The sequence below is a fragment of the Apus apus genome, chromosome 1 (assembly GCF_020740795.1).
Source record: "Apus apus isolate bApuApu2 chromosome 1, bApuApu2.pri.cur, whole genome shotgun sequence".
Taxonomy (NCBI): Eukaryota; Metazoa; Chordata; class Aves; order Apodiformes; family Apodidae; genus Apus; species Apus apus.
Genome location: NC_067282.1, coordinates 190592795 through 190612056, shown reverse-complemented (window position 1 = coordinate 190612056; position 19262 = coordinate 190592795). Strand labels below are relative to the sequence as shown.

The 19262-nt window shown below is 41.7% G+C and overlaps 1 protein-coding gene across 7 annotated transcripts in view; it reads left to right on the top strand.

Moving 5' to 3' along the window:
- The first annotated feature begins 7143 nt into the window (after positions 1-7143).
- Positions 7144-19262, top strand: part of KIF21A (kinesin family member 21A) — a 94389-nt gene continuing 82270 nt past the window's right edge. For 4 of the 7 annotated variants that reach the window (XM_051629945.1, XM_051629937.1, XM_051629964.1 and 1 more), the window contains exon 1: positions 7145-7411. In XM_051629945.1, the coding sequence (XP_051485905.1) occupies positions 7368-7411 (44 nt within the window). In that variant the 5' untranslated portion in view covers positions 7145-7367. Of the gene's footprint in view, positions 7412-19262 lie in introns of all 7 variants that reach the window. The other 3 variants (XM_051629930.1, XM_051629922.1, XM_051629973.1) reach the window with 1 other exon arrangement.

The following is a 19262-nucleotide window of genomic DNA, read 5'->3' as shown; positions in this document are numbered from 1 at the left end:
GCCACACAGGAACACATCCAGGCCGGTTTTGAAAGTCTTTAGAGAAGGAGACTCCACAACCGCTCTGGGCAGCCTGTTCCAGTGCCCTGTAACCCTCACAGTAAATAAGTTTTTCCTCATGTTGAGGTGGAACTTCCTGTGTTCCAGCTTGCAGCCATTGCCCCTTGTCCTATCACAAGGCATGACAGAAAAGAGATTGGGCCCTCTTTCTTGACACCCACCCTTCAGGTATTTATATACATTTAATAAGATCCCCTCTCAGTCTTCTCTTCTCTAGACCAAACAGCCCCAGGTTTCTCACCATTTCTCAGCCTGTACCTGCTTTGATTCAGATCTGTAAAACAGCTGGCCTACTAACCTGTTCTTCTGGAGATATTTTGTAGTCTTTTGCAATAGCATGAAGAAAGCATAACATTCAGTTGTCTTGATATAGTAGCATGATGGGTTTATTTCAAGGTTTTAGTGAATCAGGCCCAAATATCAGGTTTGAAAGTCTGAGTTTCTGACCCACAGAATAGAGTCCCTTGCAAAAAACTTCAGGACCTTGGTACATCTCAGGAGGTATTAATAACCCAAAGCCACAGTAAGATTTTGTCCTGCTGAGACTTGAGTTATTTTCTTCTTCATACAGTGCTAGATTTGAATAGTGTTATCATAAATTATTAAACTAAATTTAATTCTTGTAAAGGCTTTCTATTTCCCCCCCCACCCTTACCTCCATTATTTATATTCTTCCCATAGTACCTGAAGGTACTTCCACTTGCCAGGATAAATTTGGAAGACTTTACTGCAAAAAAGCTGATCTCAACTTTCAGTTAACCAACAAATTCTTAAAACACAGTGACACAAAAGGCATGGTCATCTTTGTTGTACATCTGCTGATTTCAGTCATGAGTCTCTTAAGATCATGTAGAGTAGGTTTTCCCTGGAGATGTGTTTTAGCCCTGGTCTCTTTCATATGCTTTCTTCTACTCTAGCAGCACCAGTTTGGTGGGGATCTATGTGTATGTGTACTACAATGGGATGTATTGCAACATGTATATTTATATCAAAATATTTACCCTGATATAATCATCTTAGTGTAGACAAAGTTCAGAGCAGTACAAACTACAGCAGTCCTTAGGCCTGGAAGAAAGATAAAGAAGTGTATGGGTATAAGCACATTTTTGTTATATAACACAAACACTCTGAGCTGCCAGGAGCAGAGGAAAACTGTGCTGCATTGTTAACTGTGATATAGTTAACACAGTACAATTTTTGTGTGCAAAAAGCATTAGTCCAGAAAGAAATCCTTTCTTTCTTCATCAAGTGTAGCGGTGTAACTAGCAGCTCTATTCCCATTGAATCCTCTGCTCAGCTCCAGATATGATCCCTTAATTGTGTGTTTCTTTCCACTATATTTTCCCTCATTACAGTTAATTCATTTTCTGGAAGGTGGATGGAAAAATTCCATTCCTCCCTTTTTTTCTTTTTTTGCTTTGGAGGTGCCTGATGCTGCTTTTCATCTTGTGCTGATGAGCTCCAGAAACAATCTTGCAGAGCCATTGCTTGGCTTTGACTCCAGAGATTCCTCTTCCTGCTCCACCCTACCCTTTCTGGTTTCTCTACCATCTTCTCTCCACAGTCATCTGTACCAAACCAGCTTCTTTCCTCTCCTTATCTGGTGTTATTCAGATAATATAAACATCACCTTGCATTCCTTTCTTCCCTCTCAACTTTGACATTACCTTCCCCATCCCATCATGAGCCAAGTAATCATTTCCTTCAGCAGCCCGTTTCTTTTCCAGTTATTGGAAGCTAAGGTTCCCTTGTTGTACTTTTTAGGCTGCCAGTTTAGATTGGCTTAACATATTTCTTTCCTCATTGTTACTTGATCAAAAGTCTCAGTGAGTGATGGGAAGAAAATAAAAAGCATTTGAAATGTCTTTTATAAACCTGACTGCTTTCCAAGTCCTGCAGTTTAAAATTAAAAGCAGTCAGTGAAAAAAAACACCACAACTTCTAGAAAGTCCTTAAAAATCAAGACACAACAGTTTTTAGAAGTTTAGTTTAGTGCGTAGTTAAGAGTTTTCAAAAGACAATGATGGAAAAGCCTAAGGCTCATGTAAGCCCAAGGCATGATAGAGAAAATGCAAAGAGAAGTTTCACTTTGTCAAGCAGAAACCTGGAAGTGCTGTATCTGTTAATGTTGAAGAGTTTAGTGTGCATTAGATAAAACTGAGTGATTGTTGCTGATGAGTGAATGTTGCTGACCTAATTCCCATCAGCTCATGAAACCCAGTTCCACAGCAGCCCAGTTACCCTTCCTGTGTCACAAGATAGTGGGATGCAAGGAGTTAATGGGACACAGTGCATAGATTTATGAGCAACATGAACAAGGAAAAAACAATAAAGAAAATCTGTGAGCAAAAATCTCCATGTTTTTCAAACTGAATGAATGTGAACAAAATTTTGCTCATTAGAATGTATATATTACATCATATTTTTATGTACATTTATTCTTCGTAGTGTGTCATTCCAAAATCACTGACTAAACTGTAGCTTGCATATTGCTAGTAAGTTTATATGTATATATAAGAAAACAATAGTCACTAATGAGATTATATACTAGCTGTTTATTTTGTGTGTGTGAACTTCATAAAACAGCAGAAACTATGAAGATTATGAGATTTAATGACCTTCAGAACAAGGCATTAACACTGTTCTTCCAGACTGCTTGAACATTTCCTGTTCCCTGTCTGTAGTTGAAAGGATATCTGCCTTCCATGGTAGTGGACCTAATGCTTAACTTGATAAACCCCACTAATTTTCCTTGGAGCCTTCTACCAGTCTTGGTGAAATTGTTCTAATTGACACAGATTAATCAGAAATTAGAGATTTTGTATATTATTGCCTATCTCAATGAAGCAGTGTCACCTCCAGTACTCAGCAGAAAAAGCACTAGAGAACATCACAACTATATAATGAATGTCAGGCTGTTACCTGATAAGGTTTTGTACAGTGAAATCTTAAATAAAGCATAATTATCAAGCCACTATGGTATAGATCGTCATGGCTATGATTTCTCTCAATGTCAGTATCTTCTAACATTATTCTGTTATTTCCATCAACAGAAAATATTCTCTGAATTAAACGGTATTTTCAGCAGGTCAAAAAATTAGGCAATGCCCAAGAATGGCCCTTTAGTTAAACCAGCTTATTTAGCACCGGTAAATTATTGCAGTTAGAATAGTTGAAGTGAGGTCCCCACTCTTTTAAGTGATCTTGCACTAATTTTAATAAGATACATTCAAAATTAACTGGTACAGAATAGTCACAGCCTAGACAGCTTGTCTGCAAACATTACATTTGTCAAAACCCAGAGCTTTGATTTCTAAATTGAGTTGTCTTAGCTTATCCAAGGTGTGTCCAGCTCAGTGATTTTAAGCAGCTTCTGATGCTTGAGAAACTCCAAGGGCATCTTCACCATATGTGCAGGAGGTGTGTGTGTGTGTGTGTGTGTGTGTGTGTGTGTGTGTGTGTGTGTGTCAGTCAGAACCCTCACCCTTCAAAATGCAAATCTCCATTTGGTTGCCCCAGTGGGTGAAGCTCGTGGTGCTGAGTCATATGGCAGGAAAACAGAAGAGGTTCAAGCACAACAGCCACCAGCCTGGTGCAAAGGAGGGATATTCCTAGCAGTCCTCCTCTGAGCAGAGACCAGAGCTGTAAACTCCTCTCCTGCTCCCCACTGTTGCAGTTTGTCCCCTCTCTAGCAACTCTGCAGCTGATCTGGGGGTGACTACAAGTAGCCAGTATCCATGGTGTGAGAGCCACAGGAGAGATGGGATGATCTACTGTAGGTCTTACCTGTAGGCATGCTGACTGAGGAGCATGAAGAGAAGGGACCTTGCCAGAAACCTCATTCATTAGCTGTGAGATTGGACAAATCCCTTAAACATTACCATACAGCTTTATTAAAGGTAAACAAGGTGTTGGCAGTAGGGTTATGTACTTAGACAATGAAAGAAAAGAAGCAATTGTGCCTTTATTTATTCAAGTTAATCCTGCAATGAGATTAATAAGATGCTGGAGAGCAGAGGCCAACCACATTATAAGAAATGAAAAACAAGTGAATTTATTTAAGTTTCCTGGGGCAGCCAAGTAAACAGTATAGCAGAACGATGGTTAACATTGGAAGAGTCGGAAAAACTCAGAATAAAATTGTTTATTTTAACAAAAGGATCGTATGCTTTCTGGAAATGGCTAACACAGAAAAATCTGCTGTTAAAGAAACTGGATCTATGTCTTTCTCCTGCTTTACATCTGAAGGGTCACAAATTGGGCAATTTGCATGAAACATGGCAAGAAACTAAATGCAACTTGCCATATCAGTTTCAGAGGAGTCTGGCTTTGGAGTGAAAGATTGAGGATAGAAAATAGGCATGTAATAATGTAGGACTAAAATGACCACACATTAGAAGAGAATTGTTTTACCATAACACCTACATTTATAACTTCTTGTTTAATCCCCATGTGAATAACAAATCTTTGTTATTAAGGTTCCAAACCTGTAAATACCACCCCGTCTGTCTACATAACATCCAGCTCAAGAGGATTTCTGCAGCCTTCTCACTCTGCTAACGTGGTTTCCAGCGGGCAAGAGAGAGAGGTGGGTGTGGTTGGGCTGAGGCAAATGTCTAGGGGCACACGCGGGCTTGAAAAGAAATGGCCCTGGCAAGATCTGGAGTATGATCCTGGGTCTGTGGACCCGGCACTGAGCAGGTTGCTGGCAGCTCCCGCGGCCGCCGCTCCCTGCAGGGCTCTTCTGAGCAGGCCTGGCGCGGTGCGGGAGCCGCGCTCTGCTCCGGCCTACCCTGGGGAAGATGCTGCGTGACACAAACGCACGCAGGCACTGCCAAGATGCAAATTTGGCTGAAGCCCGCTTGTCACATTAACCTTGTAGCTGTGTCAGCTGAATAAAATGCATCGGATACTTTTGGATAAGAAAGTATCCAATTTACTAAAGGGATGACAGTGAAAAAATAGCAACGTTCACCTTTCCCATATTTGCTTAACCTTTATTGTTATCTTGATTTGAAGTCTGATGTAAGTAAATTATAACCTAATTATGCTACAAAATGCCTCTTACCATGGACGGGCTGCAGGTATTTTTAAACAGCTCAGTACAGGACAGGCAGGTGTACGACACCATCACGAGCGTTTAGTCTCCACTAGCTGGTAAACCCCTGAACTAAGAGCCATGGATCACTTTAACTCTGAGGCTATTTTGTATGAATTCTAACATAACTCACATACAAGAGCTTTTTCTTTACTGGCTATCTTTCCCATTCTATAAAATAAGGTGAAAAAAGAAGCAGAACATCTGGACCACAGTATTAACTACAGGATAGAAAGCCCAGCAAAATGTAGGCCTTGTTCAGCCTGTAACAAACTCCTTGGTGACTTCCAGCTGAACTAGCTCTGTGTCTCCATTTTTGTGCCTTTCAGAAAAATATTCTCTCAGTATACCTCAGCAACATGCTACATAACTTAAGTCCTCTGTACTTTCAAAATCTATCAGAACTCTGTAAGGTGGTGCTGTGTAATTCAGAAGCAAGCAGAAGATCATCATTTTGTATAGCAACTTCCAGGCAGACAGTTTCCCAGGAGCAATCCAATTTCTTAATGAATATAGACAACTCAAAACGGATGAGAAAATAACTATGAGAAACATGAACAATAATAGCGAGTTTCTTCTCAGAAGGAGGGACTTGCCTTTTGAGAGAGCTGGGGACATGGCTGGAGGCCCCATCCTGCCAGCAGACCTCACCTGCCCATCTCTGACAGCATCTGAGGCCTGGGAGTGAACAACCCTCACTATCAGAAGCAAAACAACTTGAATTGCAAGGTTCTTAGCATATCATTAAAAATTCAAACCCTGGCCTATTCTGATGGAAAAATCTTCCTGAGGAATGTGATTTGTTTTGGGCAAAATAACCGGGCTTGTTTCCTGGCAGGGATACTATTTGCATCAAAAATTAATGCCATCCGCCCACTCGGTTTCCAACTAAAATCCAGGCATTTCATTAGTGAAGTGAGAACAGTGATGCCTGGCTGGAGCAGCCAGGGCAAACAAATCTGCTGAGTATGGCCTGAAAAATGAGAGAGCTGCGTGCTTCTGTGGGCGTGAGGGTCCTGACAACCACACAGGGCTAGGTGAGGAATGAGGAGTGAGGGCCTGGTGTTCCTGCTTATGAAAGGGGACAGGTGGAAGAGCAAAAAAACCAGTCCCGGCAGGTTAAGCTCCTTTTTCCCAGCAGGGAGGCCTTGGAAGCTGTGTCTAGGGTCCTAGCTGTGGCTCTGCACAAGTGTGTGCAAGAGCCATACCGGTTGGTGGCATGAGCTGAGAATTGTGAGGGGACAAGCTGTGCGTGGGGTGCACCGCGGGTGTCCGAGGGAAGAGGTCGGTGTGAGCCAGATGCCAGGAATGGCATCACGCGCACCCACAGCTGCCAGCGCCAAGGTGCGTGTGGGGCTACACGTGAGAGCTGTGCACAGAGGGCACTGCACATGTGTGTGGAAAGGCGTGCGGGAGGAGGTGTGCGGGCAGGATGGGCTGCGTGTGAGGAGTGTGTGTCCAAACAACAGGTGTGTGTGTGCAGAGGGGTGTGTGAGGGGGGATGTCTGAGGGGGGGATGTCTGTTTGGGGAGCTGTGCGCGGAGACCTGTGCGTGCAGACCTGTGTGTGCAGACCTGTGCGTGCAGACCCCTGTGTGCAGACCGGTGGGTGCAGACCCGTGTGTGCAGACCGGTGCGTGCAGACCCGTGTGTGCAGACCCTGTGTGCAGACCCCTGTGTGCAGACCGGTGCGTGCAGACCCGTGTGTGCAGACCCTGTGTGCAGACCGGTGCGTGCAGACCCCCGTGTGCAGACCGGTGTGTGCAGACCCCTGTGTGTGCCGGCCCCGTGCCCGCGCTGGCGGCGGCCGCCCAGCCCCCCCGCCGTGCCCGCGGCCGTTGCCCGGGGCGGGGCTGTGACGCAGTGCGGCTGGAGCCGGGGCGGGGGCCGCAGCCTGGAGGGGCGGGGGCCGGTGCCCGCGGCCCGTCCCTCTGCCCGCCGGCGGGCTGACTGACAGCGCTCCCCGCGCAGGGACTGGAAGGGCCGGAGCGGGGCGGGAGGAGGAGCGGCGCGAACCGCCCTGCGCTGCCGGGGCTCGTACCTATTCATTCAGGCACCTAAAATGGCTGGAGAGAGGAGGTGGCGGAGCAGGAGGAGGAGGTGAGGGGGTAGCCCCGGCAGTGCCCCCACCTCCTCCCCAGCGGGAGGGCCTGGCAGCGCGCTCGGTTCCCGGCGAGGCTCGCGGCCGCCCCTCGGCTGCCCCCGGCACCATGTCGGCCGGCCAGGACGAGAGCTCGGTGCGGGTGGCGGTCAGGTAAGCGGGGCCGGGGAGCGCTCCCCGCGGCACGGGTGACCGCGGCCGGCCTGAGTCATCCCGCGGCGCGGGCGGTGCGGGGCTGCGGGGCTGCGGGCGGTGCGGGGCTGCGGGCGGTGCGGTGCGCGGGGCTGCGGGGCTGCGGGCTGCCCGCCCGGCGGAAGCGGCATCGCCGTGCGGGGACAGCAGCGAGGGACATCTTGCCTGCAGGAAGAGTGTGTCACCTCGGCTGCTGCTGAGCCTCTTTTTTTTTTTCCTTGCAGCAGTCGAAAATAGCCAAATGAGAGAAAAAAACCCCCTCTCATTCTAAGGTCTTTCTCAGTCATTTCTCTCTAGTTTTCACCAGTGACCCTAAAAATACTCCCAGCTAACTACAGCCCTGGGCTGCAAGTGCTTACTCATGGAAGTGAAGCGGCCCCCGGACTGTAGCGATGCTGTTTGCATCACGGAGCTTTGCGAGAGTGGATCTTGGCCGACCGATATTTTTAGAAGGATAAAGGCTTTTATCCCACGAGGCTGTCTGACCTCACTTAGCGGGAGAGATGGGCTTCCATGGGGCTGCTCACAGGAGATGAGAATAGGTGTATGCATAAGTTGTAATGGGAGTGGAACTTAAATAATTTTGAAGCATCAGCTAATTCAAATTACTCTTTTATCAGAGATAAAAATCTGTTGTTCATCAGTGAACTCTTGGCACTTCTCGGTTTTCTATATGAAGACACTATTTTATTGTTTGAAGAGCTTCCAGATTAGCCCACGGATGCTTTAATTTTCAAGCCATCTTTACATTATTCAAACGTGAGGAGAAATATTTATATATCCGTGTGTGTATGTACGTCTATATATGTATAGCAATGCTTGGTTTTTAATTGTGACACTGAATGATGATTTATTTCTTTCCCTCGAAGAAGTCCCTATATATTTATGCTGACACACTCGAGTGTTATGGCACAAGAAATCAGAAGTTAGGGGAAGGTCTGTTTCTAACAGTGGATCCTTGGAACCACTACAGACATCTCGCCTTCTGTAGAGAATTCAAGATTTGTACGGGAAGACAAAGCGGGTGGATTCTTTTTTCTGCGGAGGGCGTAGGAATAAGCGATGTTACTGCGTGATGTTGGTGCGTGCGTGTAGGGGGAACGGTTCAATAACCTTCTCAGTAAACAAAAACACCGCCCCTGTATGATAACATGGGGTGTGTGCTGCAGTTGTTCATTAAAGTCTGCTTGCCAAATGCAGTAGCATTTCCTATGGGGAGAGATGCTTTTGTGAGTGTTTTCATCTATTGAAGCATTTTTCACATAAGTACAGGGAGGTATTATTCCAAAGCATAACTGGCTGTACTTTTAAAAAGGAAAATATGAGTTAGGTGTGATCCTAAAAACAGGGCGTGTTACAGGTTTACAGACTGCTCTGTCATTTGAAGAAAATATGTTCTGAGCCAAGAAAAATAGTGATGTAGAAGTTAATTTGCAAAAACAGAGGTTTGTTGCAGCTAGGAATTATAGAAAATCTACTGGTGCACATATGTTTATAGTTGTAGGTGTGTGGTAAATAGATTAGAAATAGTATATGGCTAAGAATTTGTCAATGTGAATTAAAATCACCCAGCTGTAGACCTTGAAATCAAATTCCTAATGTCACAAGGCATATTTTAGTACAATTGTCTGACTAATGTCTTATGTCTGAGTGTAGTTCACTGGTAATGAAGAATTGCATCTTCTGTCTGCTTTCTTCCTTTTGGCACATTAACTATTCACGTACAAGATTTTTTCCTCTCTGCTTAGCAGTCATGAAGAAAAGCACGCACACTTTTTTTTTTCTTCATTAGTAGCTCTTTGTAGATGGGTTTTTATTATTTCTGGTTGGGTACTTTGCACAGTCCTATAATTCAACTGGTCTTGCAAGTCGTGGTGTATCAGCACCATGCTGTACCGTGCATGATGCATGTTGCATTCTGTTTCCTTGTTGGTTTTGTTCTTCCCTTCTTTTTGGGAACTTGAGCTTAGTTCAATGATTATCTCCACTGTTGCAATAAATTAGTAGTTGTTTTTATATGGGTGTTTCTTGAACAAAACTTGCTCTGCGGCATGGCCACCCTTTCATGTGCAAACCCTCTGGTAGTAACTGAAGTAAGATGCTGCAGAGGCCTATTGTACTGAACTTACTGCAGAGCTGGATTCACTTGAACTTTAAAATGTAGGTTATAGAAGAGACATCACTGAAATTGTTTAGCAGATTTTTTTCCCCAGAACCTGTTTATCTCACTTAATTGTATACAACAGGATTAAAAAATACTTTGTTCTTTACAATTAGCACCACCTTTAAACTATCTTTAACTTGTATGCTAATTGCTCCACATTTTTTTCACTGTAATAATGAGCTTGTGAATAATGAGAGACATCCTCCAGTTTAGTGGAGCATGTAAGCTGAAAATGGGTTGGCAGATAATCCAATATGTTAAATTCCTCAATTAAGAAAACAAAAATTGTTTCTCTGCTGTCATCCACCAATGAAAGACTTCTGGATTTACAATTTTGGTGATGGTGAGCAGCTTCAACAAAGAGTTTTGCTCTCTGGGTGACTCTGTAGTGTCTGTTTTCAGATAAAATTGGAGTCCCCGTGATGGTTACCTAATCAGATAGCTGTTTTTTTCTTTTAAATGTGAAAAGCTATCCTTGTAAATCTGAAATAACTGTCTTGCTTTTGTTAATGTCTTTTTGACATTAGAAAACAAACTTTTGACGAAAGAGAGCTATGAAATGGTATAAGGTTCATGGGCGACTGTCTCTCAAACCAAGTCCACAAAAAGATGTAGATTGTATTTCCTAATTCTCATGTGTCTTGCCCCTTCAGTGATGTCCACAGGCAAATCAGAGTGTGTAGGCTTTCAGCATGTTTAGTATAGAATCATAGAATGGTTTGGGTTGGGAGGGGCCTTAAAGATGATCTAGTTCTAAACCCCCTGCAAGGGCAGGGACACCATCACTAGCCCAGGTTGCACAAAGCCCTGTCCAACCTGGCCTTGAACACCTCCAGGGAGGGGGCATGAGTAGATTAAGTTCTCACCTAAGGTTGAGATCTTCAGCAGCTAGTGGTCTATGTCAGTATTGTGTATTAGGAAGTCATTGCATGAGCTATCCAGGGACTGGATGGGGTCACTGGGTCAGTGCCTATACCCATTAGGTCAGAGTTATGCTTACTTTTACCAAGCAGATCTGAGCTGTGTTGTAGGAGTTGAAACAACTCCCAAAAGGAGAGGTAACAGTTAGTGCCAGTCCTCACTCCATATGCCTTGGAGCAGTAGGGTTAGGATGTTCTAGCAGTGATGATCTAAGAAGACAAGAAAGTTGGAGTTTGGGCTTTGCATGTCCAAATACATGCTAAGCAAGGGTACTCTTGGAGAGTTTGGATAATAATGTTTGGATAGTGCTCACCAGAAGACTTGCATGGAGGACTACTATCTGATAAAGCATGGAAAGATGTCTGTTATGGAGAAGACATAACAATGTAGAATGTTGAAGTAAACATCTATCTTCTAGTCCTCCAAAGGAAGAAGATGGCCTTGATTCATTCTGAGTCAGTGAAGGCCCCAGACATATAGCTGATAAGCTTCAGTGTTGATTAGTAATGCTGCATTTTAAAATGCTGTATGAAAACAGAAGAAGAAATAATGAAGAACAATGTGAAAAGATGAATAGCTGTGAAAGTTTAATTTTTCATCTTTCTCAGTGTGTTTGTCTATATGTGCCTTCTTCCCTACTTTGTCAAGAATACCTCACTACTACTACTGCTCATCTGCTGTGATTGATGTCTGGTCTGTGTTTCATCCTTCAAGCAGAGGACAATGTTGCTACCTTCCTTCTCACATGTGTGGAGAGGCCATGGGATCCTGCCATCCAGCTCTTCCCTGAATGATCTAAAAAGTTTCCTTCTCATAGTCATCCCGGGTGTCTGCAATACCTTGTGACACTGCTTCACAAAGATGAAATGTTGACATTTGCCAAGTATGGAAATTATGTGTGCAAAATGCAATCAATCTGCTGGGGAACTACTCCAGTAACACTGGGAGTAATAAGTGTAGCTGATGAATTAAATCCATTCGATTTCTGTTCCTAGTATTCCAAAAGGGAGATGAATTACTCTAGAATGTATTGATTGCTAATTCAATTTAGGAGCAGAGATTTTTGCAATCAAGCTGCTTGTGGCATGAAATCAGGATACAGTGTTAGCTTTTAATAAGACAAATGGGACATGTTCATCCCTTGTAACCTTAGCCTTCCACTGCACAGGTTTGTTATGGGAACACCGGGTTTCTTCGTTTCATACCCCCAGTTCTTGAACTATGTGAGCAGTTGTAACTCTTCCACATTTTTTTCTCCTTTGCTAGTTTCTGTTTTTTTTCTCCCCATACAGAATCTGCTGTTTGTTGTTGTCACGTCTCCCTCTCCCTTTTCATCCGTTACATTCTCCTTTTTCAGCACTTTTTCATAATACCTTTTACACTGAAGTTCTTCTCTGTGCTAGATCCAGCTACTGTTAAATACACTAGGAAAGAAGCAGCTGAGCAGAAGGAACTTGTCTTTTTTTTTATATAGGTGTGCTTTGAAGCACTTTGATTGCTGTTGAAATTGATCTTTCTTGCACTGCTGTTCTGCAAACACTTAGAGCTGTGTTTAAGCTTCCTACCATGATAGACCTTGAAATGTCAGATGAATGCTGTGCTATATATCATAAGCTCTGGAGGGCAAAGATACTCATTTCACACTTCCCATATAGTGCTAAGCATTCTCATAAATCACTCTGTAACTAGATGAGCAACAGCAATAGATTATAGTTCTGTCCATTGGTTCCTTACATTGACCCACTTTTTCTTTTATTAGGCAATGGTTATTACCCATCTGTAATCATGTGAAGCTGTGAAAGTTGTGGAGCATTATTATTATTATTATTTTTTTAAAATGTGTCAGAGTAATCCCTAATGAAGTTCAGCACTCTTATCAGTATGCGATTATGCCCATCAAAGACAAAAAAAATAGTTCAACAGTATTACATAGTACAATTTTGTTGGTACTTACCAGGTGTTGGGAAATACCTCTTTAGGAGAGAGAGTCTGTTAGTGGAAAGCTACAAAAGGTGTCTTGTTTTTGGAAAGCTCATGTTGCATATCTTTGGCTAGTTTTGATGTTTCTCTTTGCTCCCCGACTTAAACAAACATTCCCTTGTCCTTCACTGAAACTTTACTCTACCCCATCCATATGTTTTGCATTTTGGCTGAAAAAAAAATACACTACACCATCTGCTGCTGAATTAATTCTGGTTTCATCATCTCTAACTTGTTCATCTGTAACTGATATTGCTTGGGGCAGACTGAAATCTGTGATCTTGCTTTCTAGGAAATAAACTTCCTTTTCCACCACTTGTGTGATGTAAACACGAACTCATTCTTTGATGGAAGGGAAAAAAATCCTAGTCGAACTTTTCTTTCATGTCCTGTTTTTCTATCCAAAAGATGGATATGTCTTGAATTTAGGAATTAGAAAAAGCAATGAGTTGTATGTCCATGCTTGTGGATTAGTTATATTTTTAACTTGCCATTTCTCAAAGTTTGTAGAAGACTTAGGAGTTTCCTTTGCTTTTAAAATTTGTTGAGTTAACCACCACTTTCCAATTAATGTTTTCTTTACTACTTATGCTTTATGAAGAGTTAGGATTTATACTGTTGGCCTGGGCATTCCTTTGTTATTGAACCCAAGGCATGACATTTTCAGTTTTACTGTGCGACTTCTGTAAATTCTTCTATAGTAGTTGTATGACCCTTGTGCTTGGGATCAAGGGAATCTTGCTCCCTCCCTCTGCTTTCCCTTTATTTGCTTTAACTGTTTTATAGATTGCCTTTGCTGCCCACTCAGAGATGGCTGCTGGAATTCTTGCTTTTATATTCTGTTGCCTGATTACTGCTGGGGAAATAAAGCCATTTTATGTGCATTTTTTCCATTAAAGGAATATATTCAGTATCTTGCTGTATCTGTGGCTGCTGAAGCTGAGAAATTTTTGTTATGCTAATGTAAATGTTTGCAAGAAGTTAAAAGTACAATTTGAACTGGTGAACAACAAAGTTCCATTAGAAATCAAACCAGATCTGAACGAGTTCAGCAAGAGTGACTACACAAGATGTGCCTTTTTCTTGTTCTTTGTCTTCTCTAAAATTCTTTTAAGTCTTTACTCATTTTCTTCCCATCCTTCCTGCTTTTTTGGTAGTTCTCCGTGTTTATTCCCACCTTTTCCTGGTGAAGCTTTTCTAGAATAAGTGTGTCTGCTCCACTGAAACTAAGGGAAGAAATGCAGCCTTATTTTACAAACATATTCTTGCCCGATGTGTTTAGCATAGCAACAAGATGCAAACAGAGAATGGTGAAAGGATTTTAAGATCTGCAACACTGAGTTTGATGTGTAGAGAAAGTCTGTTCAATTGGTGTTTTAAAATGTGGAAAACTGCTGATTCAGAGCTAACATTGATTAGCATAAAATATTTCCTGGGTAGACTCTGTATGGAAATAAGGAGTGAAGAGAGGGTACCACCTGGTCCTTTATTTTTGTTAGTATCTTCAATAGATTTGGTAAAATTGACCACTGCTGGAATAATTAATTTTTTTAAAAAGAATTTTATTTATTTTTATTTTTTTAAAATCAGCTGACAAATTGCAAGGCCTGCTATTTGGGACATAGCGCACTTTTAGCATCTTTAGGTTTTCCTAACAAAAATGAATGACATATCCTTTCAGCTTGTTTACTGTTGATTTTGAACACAGAAAACTGAGAGCAACAAAACCTTAGTAAATGATCATGATATTATTGTTCTTCTATACACAACAATTTATATGCATTCAAGTTGAATAGTGCATTTCCATTGTTAGACTTAAAAATGGATTAAATGATTTGTTGTCAAGGTAGTATTTGGTGTTTCACTGGTGGTTCTTACATTCATGCTGTTACAGGAACTCTGTATAGTTCAGTTGGTTAGCAAGTGCCTAACTCTTTGCAGGACATTTTCGATTCAGTGGAGTTTTTCCATACTGTCCGGGTTTCTTGAAATGCTTTCTTTTGTATACTGTAGCTTTAAAGAACACTTTCCCTCTTTCATTTATGTTCAATATAATTGCTCCTTTTAAAACACGAATAAAACATGATTTTCAAGGTGAGTAAGAGTTAAAGGACTGTAGCATGTGATAGCCTGATGGTTCAACTACCACAGCTGAACACATGCAAGGCTAATAGGACTGGAGAGAAAATATTTCTTTTTCATGAGACATCTCCAAGTCTGACGCATTATCAAAAGAAACCAGGACAGAAACAATAATGGAACAGTTTGATCAAACAGCCTTCTCTCATTATCTGCTTGGGGTCTTGCTTGGGGGCTGACCTGCTGGAGAGCAGTGTAGGAGAAAGGGACCTGGGGGTCCTGGTGGACAGGAGGATGACCATGAGCCAGCAATGTGCCCTTGTAGCCAAGAAGGCCAATGGCATCTGGGGTGCATTGGAAAGGGTGTGGTTGGTAGGTCAAGAGAGGTTCTCCCCCTCTATTCTGCCTTGTTGAGGCTGCATCTGGAATATTGTATTCAGTTCTGGGCCACTCAGTTCAAGAAGGACAGAGTCCTTGAACTTGAAAGAGTCCAGCACAGAGCCACAAAAATGATGGAGTGAAACATCTCCCTTATGAGGAAAGGCTGAGGGAGCTGGGTCTCTAGCTTGGAGAAGAGGAGACTGAGGGGTGACCTCATCAATGTTTACAAATACGCTAAGGGCAAGTGTCAGGAGGACAGTCAGGCTTTTTTCAGTGATGTCCAGTGATAGGACAAGGGGCAGTGGGTGCAAATGGGGACGTAGGAGGTTCCACATAAACATCAGAAAAAACTTCTTTACTGTGAGAGTGATAGAGCACTGGAACAGGCTGCCCAGAGAGGTTGTGGAGTCTCCTTTCCTGGAGACATTCAAAACCCGCCTGGATGCGTTCCTGTGTGATGTGTTCTGGGTGACCCTGCTCTGGCAGGGGGGTTGGACTAGATGATCTTTCGAGTCCCTTCCAACCCTTTCCATTCTGTGATTCTGTGAACAAACGTCTTCCATATCTTGTGTCAATGCTCCACTGACTTGGTTATTGTCTTTGTTTAAGCCTGTCTATTTTTTCATTATTTTCGTGAACTATTTTTTCCATCCTGTTTCTAACCATGTTAGTTGTTTTAGCTTAATACTGCTAAAGCAAAGTTAAGGGGGCATCTTAAGCTGAACAGCTGTGTAGCTCTGGAGCATTACCGTCAGTCAAGAGACTACTGAAGCATGTAACTTTTTAGCAGTGTTGATTAAAAGTAGTCAGTAATAGTTTAAAATGTAAGAGAGTTTCCCCTAGAAATGTATTGCAAATAATGAAATATCATCTTGAATAATTATGTAATCACTAGCAAGCTTGCTAAGAAATGTCCCCTGTACAGTATAATCCTTAGAATTGTATAGAATATAGGAACTCGGATAAGCCCCTTTCTTTGAAGCATTTTGTACCATGCTGCCTGTGAAATGGCACTTTTTTGGAATAAAGTGATTGGAAGATAGACTGACTTAAGGTGTCACTTTATGTAACTTTTATTAAAAATATTGAAAATTAAGAATATACTTATCTAATAACTTTGTTTTTTAAAACAAAGTATTAATTTTGTTGGACATTTCTTACCTTTAGCATGGGACTAATTGAGAGATGAGACCCTTGTATTACTCTGAGTAGCTCCTTATCCCAAGATCTTAGAGTTGCTAATCTTTTCATCCAGTAGCATTGTTTAAATATATTTGCCAACAGCAGTAGTGCCTCTGTCTTAGTTTGTGTTTAATTCTGTCCTAGAGCAGAATCCTTATGTCCCCATCTCCACCCTTATGAGGATATGAGAGGGCTGTGAGTGTAGTTAGTGAGTCTCTTTTTTAAATATTGCTTTTGCATTTTTCCGTGGACTCCACTGGCACTTCATGTGTTTTCATCTCAGAATTATGTCATAAGCTTCTTGGGCTAAAGATGTAGCTAACACTTGTGATGTGACATAAATAATTCATGATGTAGTATCATGAGAAAAGCAACTGCTACTAAAACACGAGTTAGTCATTACCTTCTATGAAAAGTGTACAATTATGAGCTCTGTTTTGCTAAAACATGTATATGGTGCTTTTTCTCCCTTCCCCCTGCCACGTGTTTCTGTGTGAAGAGAAAACAAAAATAATAAAAAAAATGGCTGTACCAGACACTTTGATCTGTAGGAAATAGCTGGCTACTCATTTTTTTTACCTGCTAAACAAAACATACATTGCTTAAGTTGTCAATGTACAAAAGTTGTCCAGGTAAGGTTTATTTCACTCCCTGCTCTCAAATGCAATTCTTCTGAAGTCTGATATTTAATTTTAAGTACATATGAAATAATTATTTTTAGACTCTGGCTCTGTAATGTGATTCGTTTGAATGCCTGAGAAGTCCTGTCTATACACATTACTTTGCAGACTAGAGATATTCACGCCATCTAATTATCTCTTGTATTTTGTTTTTCTAGTTAAAATTATATAATGTATGTAAATAACTGGAATATTTGGGAAAGGTTAATTTGTTTTATGAAAAAACTTTGAAATACATTAAAGACTGGAGAAAATATTTTTCATGTTGGGTTAAGAGAGAGTAAATAGCTGAATATATATGTTTTCTACACATGGTAGAAAAGAGAAGGATTCTGCTTGTAACAGTGTCTGAAGAGGTAGGAAGTCAGAGAGAAGGCCACCTGTTCAGTCTGTGTTTTACACTTCTGTCTAATCTAATCAGCCCACCAGTCAGGAACAACAAAATTGCCGTTTTTATCTTCACCAGTAGAATTCTGAGTTCAGCAAAAGTGTGTTGGTGTTCAGTGAGCTTTAAAAATAGTGCTAAGTAGGGCTGAACTAGTATTGACATGTAAACTATTTGACAAACATCAGTATAATTAAATGCCCTTTTTTTTTTTTTCTTTCTGTATACCCCAAAACTTCAGACTTTAAGGTTTTGTTTGGTGTTTGTTTTGTTTTGTGACTGTCTTTTGAGTTTTGTTTTTTTTCTTCCCCACACAGGCCCCAAAGTAATCTACATGGGTTGACCATCCCCCTGTGTTGGCTCTGCATTTTAAAGTGTAGTTGTAGATACATTTCATTAACATGGTCAGCAAAGCTTTTGAGGAACAGATGGACTTCTCATTGTTCTCTAAAAGTCAACAAGTAAAGCCTTGGTACGCCCAACACTGTGAGAGCTTCAAATTAGAGTGCTTTGTTCTGAGCTTGCAACCCTGAAAGCAGGGCTGGCCCATGCCAGGCCAATCATTCTGTTCATTTTTAACTCCTATGACTGCTGAATATTGAGATGTTTCTTTGGGAAGGGGAAACCTGAATAAAATGGTGTTGGCCTACATCTTGGATGATACTTAACTGAAAATAAAAGGCCAGTGCACTGTCTGCTGCTACTGTAGGCAAGAATTCAAGTGTTTATGAATAATGCATAAAAGCTGAGCATGAAACAGCAATATTTTATTGTGGCAAAAGAAAAAGGTATATAGAAATTGGAGTTTTTGTGTTAGGTGCAAAATAATCCATACCCTTTGTTCAGTACAGCTGATGTCTCTTGCTGGTGTGTAGTGGGTGCTGCAGTTCAGGATAAATGGGGACTAACTGAGGGAATTGAAAAGAGGTGGGAAATGACTGTCTAAAAATCATGACCAGTTCCATAACGGAAGATATGAAGATTGCTGAGAGACATATCTTGAAATACAAAGCAGAAGGGAATAAATTGTTCTTGTTCCAGGGGAAGTGGGTACAAGGCTTAATTTACAGTAAGAAAAGTAAAATACAGGAATAAAATATTTTTCTGTTGTAAGGATGGATGTCCTTTAATGATTTGGCTGCCAAGATATGGAATTGCCCAAATAGAAGGCTTTTAAAAACAGTTCAATTCAATAACTGCTGGGAACATTCTGGAAATAGTTGATAGTACCTTGGTTCAGAAAGGTAGAATGAGTGAATAGAAACTCAATGCCCTTTACAGCTCTTTTCCATCCTAATTATCTGTAATTCTTTGAAGCTGCATCTGGAGTGCCAGGACCTGAATTCAGCATGGTTGAATGATCCCATTCAGATGTCAAAATATGTTTACAGGGGTGTGACAGCGTCCACATGAACAATAAAGCCTTACAGATTTGGAAGGCTAAGCTTAGACTAATTCAAGTTTGAAGGGACCCCAGGAGGTCATCTGATCCAACTTCCCACTCAAAGCAGGGTCAAAACTAAAATCAGGTGAGATTGCTTAAGGCTCTATAAAGTTAGGTCTTGGAAAAGCCTATGAGGATGGCAATTCCCCAGTTTCTTCCCAGTTTTCCTTATGCGAAGTTGGGAAGTCTCTTGGGTTATGACCACTGTTTCTTGTCCTCCTGATGTGAACCTTGATAAAGAGCTTGAGTCTGTCATCTTGATAATCGTCTCTTCAGGCAAGGCCTAAAAGCCTGGAAGGTATTGAAGAGCTTCGTGCCTGTGATCTGTTGGAAAGGGTGACATATGGGGGACAGCTTCAGCAAAGGGGTGCCACCTCTTTTCCACATGAGTTCTGAATGTGATAAAGCAGATTCTTGGGGGATTCACACGCATCCAGTGATGCTGGTGGTAGGTTGTTATTGGGAGTTAGGGTGCTGTAAGCATACACAGCATGAAATACTGAATGCTTTTGTTTATTTGCACGCTTTCTATGTTCTAAAGTCTATTCCTTCCCCTCACCCAACCCTTCTTGACCTGTCTTGGAGAATATTTCATG